At 33.8% G+C, this 11,397-nt stretch overlaps 1 protein-coding gene across 1 annotated transcript; it reads left to right on the top strand.

Annotated features, from left to right (window-relative positions):
* Positions 1–6,220: 6,220 nt before the first annotated feature.
* On the top strand, positions 6,221–8,387 carry LOTGIDRAFT_126211 (hypothetical protein; the record flags this gene model as incomplete). Its single annotated transcript, XM_009062786.1, has 3 exons — positions 6,221–6,449; positions 7,461–7,610; positions 8,107–8,387. The coding sequence occupies 3 exons, from the start codon at positions 6,221–6,223 to the stop codon at positions 8,385–8,387; spliced, it is 660 nt and encodes a 219-aa protein (XP_009061034.1).
* Between the last annotated feature and the right edge of the window lie 3,010 nt (positions 8,388–11,397).

The following is an 11,397-nucleotide window of genomic DNA, read 5'->3' as shown; positions in this document are numbered from 1 at the left end:
TATAATGCAGATGATGTTTATAATATGAATCATCTTTTTTTATATTATCACCATGATCGACTTTAAATATAGTACAGAAATATTGTAAGGATAAGGATTTGTGTGGACGTGCAATAAAACAACACTAACATTATATTTCATCTCTAGAAACATGTAACTAATAAACTTGATGTCGTGTACTATAACTGTGGTATGGTAAACAGACGTTCTACAACTGGTGCATTTCATGTTAGGAACTGAGGTCATAGATATTTATGATATCACGTGATTTTCAAACGGGCCAATCAACACATTTAACTACATACAGTTTGTTTTATAAATATGAACACACATACACGTACATATGTTTTGACAACTTACGATGTTTCAACGACAAATGCTTTTGTTTGTCATTATAGATTCCAATCGAACATTGATGTTTAGTCGAATCTATAATGTAGAATATTCTAGAATATTTAATGTGATAATTGTGGTAGGAAATAACTCAACCATTTGTAGGTCTAACAATCCACCTTTAATATAATATAATATGAAATGTATAGGCTTGTAATGTACGTGTATATGAACGTGTGTGTGCGGTCTGGGACGACGAGTTGTTTATAATAATTCAAGGAATGTATCTGATACTCATATTTACTAGACAATAATTGCAGCCAGATTGAAAAGTTGGAATATAAAAGCAAAGTCTGATCTCTACTCGAAACTTATAATAATGTTAATATGTTTTGTATGGAGAGAATATGTAGGGTAGGGTATATTAGACAGTGTTTGACAGGTGTTAGTTGCTGTGTCTAGTTCTCTTCTTGTAGTTTTCGTGTTTCTCTATCTTGTTGAAAGTTTACCAGAAAGAAACAAACTGTACACATATTGCAAGTATTGGAAATTGTATTTGATGATTTCCTTATTTTTGTACCGTGTAGGTTTGAGTAAATAACGAAAGGTTTTGGCGTAGGAGTTGTGTTTTTGCCTTTCTAGATTATGTTCTAAACAATTACATTTGAACCGATTTCTGCTTATTATCAATATTTGTATTATTTTGTCTTCAGATCGTGATTTCGGTGTAAAAACAAACAAAAACGCCACTTAACACTCAAAAACTCCAGAAAAGTCATCAGTAAAACAGCTCTGAATATGCTCAAACTAATCATAATGACAAGTCAAACTAACTGATAAAATCAGCCAATTTAAGTAATAAACGAAAGACCTTTAAAATAGTTTTTAAGTGTGAAAATTAACGGCAAGATTCTTTAAATTTAGACTTTCAGAAAAGTTATGGTTTTGATCTTTCGTTTTCAATAATTCGTGAACCAAACTTCTAAAAAATCAGGCTGCTCCACTTTTCGCCTGACATCTGATTAAAATGAAGTTCACCTTCTAGCGAAATAAAAAATAAGGAACGAATTCATCTGTTATTACAACACACATGATTGATCCAAGGTATAACATAACACTTATTATTAAAACCTAATTGACGAATCTGAAAGTTAGGATTCCGTTTGAATTTGTTTAAAATGGGATCTTGATGAACCAAAACAGGGTGAATGTATTATTTCCTTTTTTAAATCAGATCTTTCGTTAACACTCGAGAACCATCGACTTCCATGTAATTTGTCTACTTATTATATACAAATGTCTATTAAATTGTTTTCAACGAGTTTCTAAATGTGTGGTAACGAGCCGTCAAAATGTTTTGTTTACATTTGATAAATATTTCATCAGTATATTACAAACCACGTGTCGCTACTTTGCTGTATTATATACATGTAGGCTACTGTACGTATCAAATAATCGAACTAGCATAATAATTATTATGTCAAATATTCGTTAAAAATACTGATACATTGACCTTGAACACCGAGCTTTTACTCTTGACGCTGACATTTAGACAGAATGTACAGAACAATAGTGAATATTGAACTCGGTAGTAAATATTGGTCTCTTGTTCCATATAAAATATTGGTCTCTTGTGGATATTGATTTCGATAGTAAATATTGGTCTCTTGTAAATACAGAACTCGATAGTAAATATTGGTCTCTTGTGAATATTGAACTCGATAGTAAATAACGGTCTCTGTGAATATTGAACTCGATGGTAAATATTGGTCTCTTGTGAATATTGGACTCGATAGTAAATAAACGGTCTCTTGTGAATATTGATTGCGATAGTAAATATTGGTCTCTTGTAAATACAGAACTCGATAGTAAATATTGGTCTCTTGTGAATATTGAACTCGATAGTAAATAACGGTCTCTGTGAATATTGAACTCGATGGTAAATATTGGTCTCTTGTGAATATTGGACTCGATAGTAAATAAACGGTCTCTTGTGAATATTGAACTCATAGAAAATATTGGTCTCTTGTGAATATTGGACTCGATAGTAAATTACGGTCTCTTGTGAATATTGAACTCGATAGTAAATAACGGTCTCTGTCAATATTGAACTCGATAGTAAATGTTGGTTTCTTGTGAATATTGGACTCGATAGTAAATAAACGGTCTCTTGTGAATATTGGACTCGATAGTAAATAACGGTCTCTGTCAATATTGAACTCGATAGTAAATGTTGGTTTCTTGTGAATATTGAACTAGATAGTAAATAACGGTCTCTGTGAATATTGAACTCGATAGTAAATATTGGTCTCTTGTGAATATTGGACTCGATAGTTGAAATTGTCTCTGTGAATATTGAACTCGATAGTAAATATTTGACTATTGGCAGACCCAGGCGCCTAGTGCCACCAAGTTTATAAGGAAGGGTGAGCAATTCCTGTGTAGGCTACTATCAGCCATTTGAACCACCAATTCATTTTCAAAATGAGGGAATATTATTGACAAGGTTAAGAAGGGTATGAATATATAAACGACTCTGTGCGCTATATCATATTTGTTGTTGATATAGGCTATATTTCAAATCTCTTCTATTTGTCATTGTTGTAAGCGGTAGTGAGTGAAATTTAAAGCTATGTACACAAGACAAGTTTAGAAATTGACAGTTATTTATGATCTGTATTGACCAATCTATTCAATTATTGACACTCCTTTAACGTTACAGTGTATGCAGAAAGAATATATAGTGCCCTTTGAATTTAATTTTGGGGTAGCCGAAACATAAGTGATAGAATCTGAACAAAATTACATCACCATTACGATCAACATTAAATTGATTGGTTTTGTGGATACGCCTTTCTCTGGAAAAGTCGGAATTGCCAATCATTATTATCAGAATCAGGGGCGTAACTAGGGTCTTTTTTCTATGAGACAAAAATCCTGTTGTCTTTAAAGTCTAACAACTTTTACCGTAGACATCAAATAAACGATATATTTAGCGGATATCATGTTTATTAATTTTTTTAAACAAAATTTAGTTTTTGTCAAATTCTGCGTATTTAGCATGACCATTCTAATAAAGGACCAGGAAAATTTGCCCTTGTGCATTTTTCAATTAATTTAACCCCTTTTCAACGGCAACCTGTTGACGAAACTATTAGCCTCCCATTTTATGACCATTCAATCAATTGTACCTTAACTCATCGGTCACGCCTTGAAATATTACCGTATAGCTTGACCCTCCATTAGCAACCACAGTTATAAGTCGATAAAAAACATTCCCCTGAGTACTTGCTTAATACAAGTTTGACTGTAGGTTTTTGTTTCTTGTATATTATTGGTGTTAACTTACTAGTTCATATGATCCACGGATTGTCCAATACTTTAATTACGAGGTTATAACAGTATAATAAAGGTTATACCACGTTATAATTATATAGTGTATAATAACGAAAGATAATAGTTTAACACAATATTGTCATAGTAAATATAATATCAATGTTATATATTTATTATAATAATAATCATTATAATTATCATGTCAGAATGATATGAACTGACATCTAGCTTATAAAGGTATCATTACTCGGAATTCTGATATATTCACAATCCTGTCTATCGTCAACGTTTAAATAGGAATACATATAACTGCTGTTGTACTATTACATGCACCACCACTACTACTACTAGTTGAGAATGATGTCCGGTCCCATGGGGAACAAAATCCACATCGCAGACGTTGGATTCTTCCGATTCTTCTTCGAAGCGTGTCAATTGATATGACCAACTATTACAAAGTTAGATGGAATGATTTTAGTTATTTTTCTCTCGTTCTTCTTATTACAATACCTTCTCACTAGTAAGTAGTGGAGGCAGCCCGGGGATCGATCGTTGCACAACCGATTTCTTCTGTTTTGATTGATATCGGGGTCCTAAAAATCGCCTTATTTCTATGATATGCCAATAAAACGAGACCGCCTTAGAAGTGACTGTTAAAAATGCATTAATGTCATTGTTTTGCAAATCAACGACCAATAGTGCCATTACAGTAATACTGTATATGGAAACAGATTTTATATTGATATTAAATACAATGGTTACAATAATTTGAATATTGCCGACATCAGATCCATATGGGATCATAATTTTAATGCACGAATAATGACAAAATTTATTTGCTGTCACAAGACAAATCGACACGAATCTGTAGGACATATATATCATTTATATTTACATATGGACTCATTCCACTAATTCATTTGCCATCTCTTCCCATGTTAAAACACGAAATTCAACCTTTTTCCAGAAATCTCGTTGAAAGCTTTCCAATATGTCGAATGAAAGCCTGGCCAATTCTCAAAAAATTCTCCTAAAAAATTCATTATATTATGATGACCATGAAAATTTTGAGCTACTAAAATTGAAAGTAGACTACTACCGGTTATACTCATCCGCTAGAGTTTGGCACTTCACAAAACGACTATTTTCAAAATTAGCCTTCCGCCTTTAGGTCTCTCATAATCTCACCAAATCTGAAAGATAATGCAATTTCAGACATCAAATTCCAAATCTAGACCAAATTTTACCCAAAAATAGGCATGCAAAAACCCCAAAAGGGAGAGAGAAAGAAGATTTCTAAAAATAGCCTGGACTACATTATACAATCATTTGCATAAAATGTTTTAGTGGAGCGAGTCCATATTTTACATTTCAAGGGAAGTAACTCGTACTAAATTTTTAAAACGTTTTCTAAATCTAATTCAATGTTAGTCATTATATTATGCAAGTAGCAATTTAATATAGGCCTATCAAGAATCTGACAATTTCAACCCTGTTTTTTAATTTGATTTAGTCTTTACAGAGAAAAGGGCAAAGTTAAATACTCGGGATAATCTTATAGACACACTTTAATGACAATTTCATACGTAAATTGCCTACTATGGGTTACTTTAGAAAATTTTTATCAGAGTCGGGGTTAGAATCCAAGACCAAGTTAAATGTCTTACTTGTTATCGTTATTATTAATAATATAATATATAGGCTAGTCGGTATTGTTATTACACGTAAAGACGTTTCATGGTAAAACAAAAAATGGAAAAACTACTCTTTCAAGGGAAATAACCCCATAGTTCCTGAAAGCGGAATATATAGAAAATATAAGAATCTCATTGGATTTCACTCAATAAAAATGATAAATCGAATTTTGTGTTTTTTAAATTATTGAAAAGGCTCTACCTCGGGAAAATGTAAAGCACATTGGTAGGCTAAGAGTTTGATTAGGAAAGACAATTTACTAGCGCAAAAGAAAGAATAATACTCCAACTCACTTCTTGCTAAATTGTTAATTCTCATGTGAGATAACAACTAGAGAGCAGACATAACGTAGTGTCTTTAATTCAAACAGCTGTCTTGGATCATTAGAGATGACCGCTAGTTGGCTGCAAAGAGTATGCGCTATCCATCAAAAGCACTGCCCTTCCAATACCCCAAGTAGAAGAAAATTCATAGCCAAGCACAGAAATATACACAAACCTATATAATATAAAGCGCTAACATTTTGTGTCTTTTGTGTTACGTTATCCTGTCAGATTATTCTGTTATGGGTTCTTCTATTATCACATGTTTCGAGCCGTTTTATCTGGTTCATCTTTAATTTCAGGTGTGATATCTCCTCCTCGTAGTTGTATAAATTGTTATTCAGTCAATCGTTGTGGGTGATTGTTTCAATCGGTTGTATCTGTTTTTTTCTTTGTAGGTGTGATATCCTGGCCTTGTGGTTGTGCCTGTTTGTTCTCCTGTCAATGGTTGTGTGTGGTTGATTTAATCGGCATTATCTATTTTATCATTTCAGGTGCTTGTCCTCGTGGTTGTGCTAGTTGTTCTCCATTGAATGGTGTCAGTGGTTTATTTAATCGGCATTATCTTTTTTATCATTTCAGGTGTGATATCCTGTCCTCGTGGTTGTGCTAGTTGTTCTCCAGTCAACGGTTGTGTGACGTGTGAATCGCAGTATTTTATGTTCCTATATAGACAGAATATACGTCAGATTGGTATTTGTACACCAAGTTGTCCTGTTGGGTACTATGGTGTTAGATATCAGTATTATAATAAATGTAACAGTAAGTATTGGTATGTTTACATACTAGTGTTCATTGAGACAGGACTAATCGGGAGTATCGTGTACCTATTCCAATCGCTTGCTAAATGTCCATCATCTGACTAAAACCGCTAGAAATGAAATAAACAATCTACCGGAACAGTCAATTGTATGCCTATAATGACAGCATTAACGAATAAATGAACAAATATTTTAAAACAGCAGGATATCAGAAATCACCGTTTATGTCTGAAAATATCACCACAATTATGTTAATTGTGATTTCATACAGAGATTATGATGTAAATTTAAGTCTATCTGGGTGATAATGTATATTAAGATGAGGAATAACGATATTGAATTTAGCTTCTCGTCTCCGTTAAAAATCTCTAAATTTCTTCGCTAAAATTGGCTGTAAATCTTTAGGGATTATTGTAACAGGATCGATGGTGACGTTCATATCAGGTTTCTAGAACAATGGTCATATCCACGTGTTGTTTTGACAATTGGCTAAGTTATTAGTCTAGATGTTGCGGCTAAATTAAAAATTCGGGTTCGACTTTTAAATATGTTGTTGTTTTAATCTCTAAAGATTTCAGTGTAGTTAAATTGGTAAATTTTGAGAATGAAAGCGAATTAGGAATAATGCACGGACATTGATTTATAATTTATTAGGGTCTGTAGCATAGTCGGTTAGACCGTTGGCTCTCTCCATGACGTCATTGGGCTACTTCGAACAAATGGTGGTCGTGGATTCTAATCTCGGTCGGAATGTGAATAAGTCATCTTCACTAAAATTCCAGTCGACACATCTGTAAATGGATAATACGGGAAATATCAACGCCAAGAGGTTTGGCCTAGGACCAGCTGGTAGAAAGGATCCTTTATGAACCCTTTTTCTTATACATTTCACTGACAAGGTTGCAAGAGCTAAGAAGTACAGTTGAGCTAAAACACAGTCGCAGAGTGGTGACAGGTAGCCTACTCAAGGAAGGAAGCTATCAGATAATGTAATATATTGTATTTATTTCAGGATGTCATATTCAACATTGTCAAGCCTGTTTCAGTCGTCATTATTGTACTAGATGTGAAACGCCATATTTAGCATTCCAAGGTCAATGTATAGAGAAATGTCCTAATAACACTCATTATGCTAATTATTCTAAAGAATGTCGCGATAGAGGTAAGTTATAATTTGATTTTTGCCTCAAAACTGTTTTTGATATTTTGAGATAATGCAGATGTGTTAAGAACCAACTAAACAAACCATCTATAGTTGATTTTTAAATTAAGGCTGCGTATTTTCGAAAAACGATCTAAGCTAAAATCGATTCTCGGAACCTGAAAAAGACTCCATTGCATTATTTCTGTGTTTTAAACTGTTTCTATGAATTCCTAGCTCCTTCGAAAATACGCTGCCAGGCCTTAGTATATTTGGCATTTTCTGGAGGAAGGGGAAGAAACTCCAAAAACTTTTGTTCCATGGATTCTGCAAAATTCTATGTTCCGCCGAACACTTCTTGAGAATAGACTATCAGAAATAAATGCATTTTCTGGTGGCATTCTTTTCTTGCAATAGATTGCTTGAGTAAGCTCGTACTACTAACGCAGCAAAATCTGCTACTTTTTTTGATTGAACCACTAAGATAATACAGAGATATGCCTTGCCTATGTTTCAGTTGATTGTATGGTTGGGCCCTGGAGTAGTTGGTCTCATTGTGCTCGCAATGGCGTAACTTGTGGCTACAAATATGGTTTCCAAACGAAAACAAGGTTGGTACTCGAGTACCCGTCTATTAATGGAGCCAGATGTCCGTCTTTGGTTGATACGAGAAGTTGCTTGATGGCACGACGACACTGTAGTGGTAGGAGACATTTTAGCCATTTAACGTTTTCATGTATCTGCTATAAATTTCTATTGGCACGATTTGGTTTATTTTGCCCAAATATCAGAATATAAACCAAATCGTGCCTGATTCGGATTCTTCAGTTGATATCTGCCCTCCTCCTCCATAAAAAACCTCAACTGTTTTCTCGTAAAAACTGCCCATAGTCTCTGAACAAAAACATATTTATTTTATTATAATTTGTACGTTAAATATTCGACTAACCGGATCTGGTAAAAGGCTTTTGCTACTTTCAATGAGTGGGTTTTGCTATAAACGCTCAAAGGAACTTTATTATTTAAAACATCAGTAGGATAGCACTAGCGGTTTGCATAATTGGCCCATCCTAGAATATTACATGATTATATGTACGATATTGTTATCTTCTTTGTTTTGTGATAGGGCAGTGTAACCGGAGAAAGAGGTATAGACGTCGGAAAAAGAAAAGAAAGAAAGGCAAAGGAAGGAAGAAGGGGAAGCGAAAGGACAAAAATCGAGGACGTAAAAAGACTAATCGAAAACGCAAACATCGGAAAAAATGTGGTCGTAGATGTCGATGGAAGCGATGTCGGCGGAGAAATCGTGTTCGAACTACTTGATTTGATGAAAAAGACATCTTATTTTTCAAGTTTTCGGAGAAATGTGTATATTTGTACGACACGATTTTGGAATACAAGACAATTTTTGTCTTTTTGTGGATTACTGAGAGTGGAATAAGATGGACGATACAAAGATAGAATTTTGTCAAAGAAGAAAAAAGTAGCCATATATTATAATCTAGTGCATTTAGATATTGGTGTTCATAGTGAAATTTTACATGTAAATAGTTCTTTTCGTCTTATATATTTTATATTTAAATCGTAGAAATTAGGCGGCGATCCTGTTATTATCATTATTATCTGTTCATATATTGAATATGTGCTCTAAATTGAAAATTATTATATTCAAGATTAATTTTGATATAATAGTATAATATGTGTAATCATTGGCTGTCTCGTAGATTGACATTACAAGTAATATTATACTTAGCAAGACAAATCTGTCCGTTCCCGGGATGTGATATACGGGTGGGATATCAGTACGTGAACAGCGTGACATACAATATACTTTTCTGCAACTTGCTCCGATCCATTAAGTAACAGGGAGTTACCTCTCGATTGCATAGTGGTACCGTGTGGGACAATTCGTATATTACGCCCAAGGAACGGGTATTGCCAGATTTGTGGGGCTATTTCACACTATGATATTCTATCAACCTGCCTAAGTTTCTTCATCGCCATATTCCAGTGAATTGTAATATCAAGAACTTTGGAAATGTTTTTGTAATATCATTTCTTATCACAACAACTTTGAAATATTTCATTATCAAACTAAAGCTTATTTTTATGATATGATTATAATATTTGCTACACCAGAAGTATGAGCTCATAAAAAAAAATCCAATCCGTAGCTGGTAAAGTACAATTTTTGACGACTGTATCCCTTTCAGTTATATTTAAACTCTTATACTAAAGTAAAAGTAATGTAAAATAGTTTAACCAAAAAGTTCGTTTTCAGCACTGAATGTAATTGAAGGGATATCGTCTTTTAAATATCTGTTGTTCCAGCTCTAAGAAATCAACCGAAGCTATTCGCATCGCGCGTAGAACAAAATTTCATGTAACATTTTAATCCACAATTAAAAACGAATCAAAAATGCATACAGCATAGACAGCCATGGCAATAATATTTTTCCCTGCAAACTTTATTATCTACGCCTCTAAAACTTACGTTTTCGTTCGCTGACGTACCGGACGTAAGATTTTCATTTTAGAAAGTGACACATGCACCCGAATTCAAACTCAGTTGGTCAAACAGACACTTAGAAAATTATATCCCTTTGAGTTCTATTAGCTGGTAAAGTCAATTTACCTTAACACTTTTTCAAAACCTGGTTGTAAATGATGCATTGTAAATAATCAGTTAGTTGGCAATAAATTGTAATAGCATCTATGTTTCTATTCAAAATAATATTCGTTAATCCGAATTAACAAACGATTATTACTGCAGCCAACACTCAGTTCGAGTATTCTTGTTATCGTCAAGAACATTGGTCTGAAAATGCATACCAAAAGCTAAAGAAATAACAAAATAGTGGCATCTATGTTGGTTCAAAACCCCCTCCCCTCTTGTCCCCTCCCCCATACAGGTCACCGTATGTTATCCTAGTTTAGATTTCAGGGGAGAGAGAGTTTGATTCTCCCAGTAGATGCCTAGAATGGAACAAATACTTCATTGAGAAATTGGAATAAGTGGTCTGGAACTGTTGGGTATTTTTCTTGTTCTGATCTAAAATTAGATAAAATAATGGCTCAATAAGGGTTATTTAAACACATGGAAAATTGTTCCTCGCTGATTTAAAAGGCATAGAAGAAAAAAAAATTGAATGTTAAACCATATTCCATCGCATTCAGTAATGCCGAGTCGAGTAAACAATATTCTAAGACATCATTCACTTACTTAATATCCTTACTAGATACTTGTCATGCTTGACGGAAATAAAATTAAGTCTGTAAGGACAGTCCACTTGAGGATGCATAAGATATTGGAAATTATTTTCAAACGTCGCTGTTCCCTGCAGATATTCTGGTTTCTTTATAAGCCAAGTCCAACAGAAAATTCTATGTCATGGGCGTGAACTTCCGGACAACGGAAGACATATTATTCTCGTTTTCTCTTTCATGCAGTCTAAAAATTGCTACTGTCTCGTCAATTTTTTTCTCAGGTCTTGAGCAATATCGCCAGACCAAGTAATATCACTTTCGCACTGCAGAACTAGATTGCTGATTTCTATTATAACCAATCCATTTCAATTCGGTTTTATTTTTATTAACACGTCGTGTCTCAGTTGACAGAATTGAACTACAATGTTATCAAGAAGTGCTTGTCTATTTCTTTGGCCCGCTCAAACAGTAAGCCACGATCTCAAAATCTAACGTAGATACTTAGTAATCCTTTAGCGACATTTAGGGGTAGAGATCACATTAAATAACGAAACACAATTTTATGGTATACTACTTCTTAACGTCGTGTGTAATAAAACTA

This window comes from Lottia gigantea, assembly GCF_000327385.1.
Source record: "Lottia gigantea unplaced genomic scaffold LOTGIsca_53, whole genome shotgun sequence".
Taxonomy (NCBI): domain Eukaryota; kingdom Metazoa; phylum Mollusca; class Gastropoda; family Lottiidae; genus Lottia; species Lottia gigantea.
Note: the sequence above shows the minus strand (reverse complement) of the source record. Positions and strands in the feature narration are given on the sequence as shown.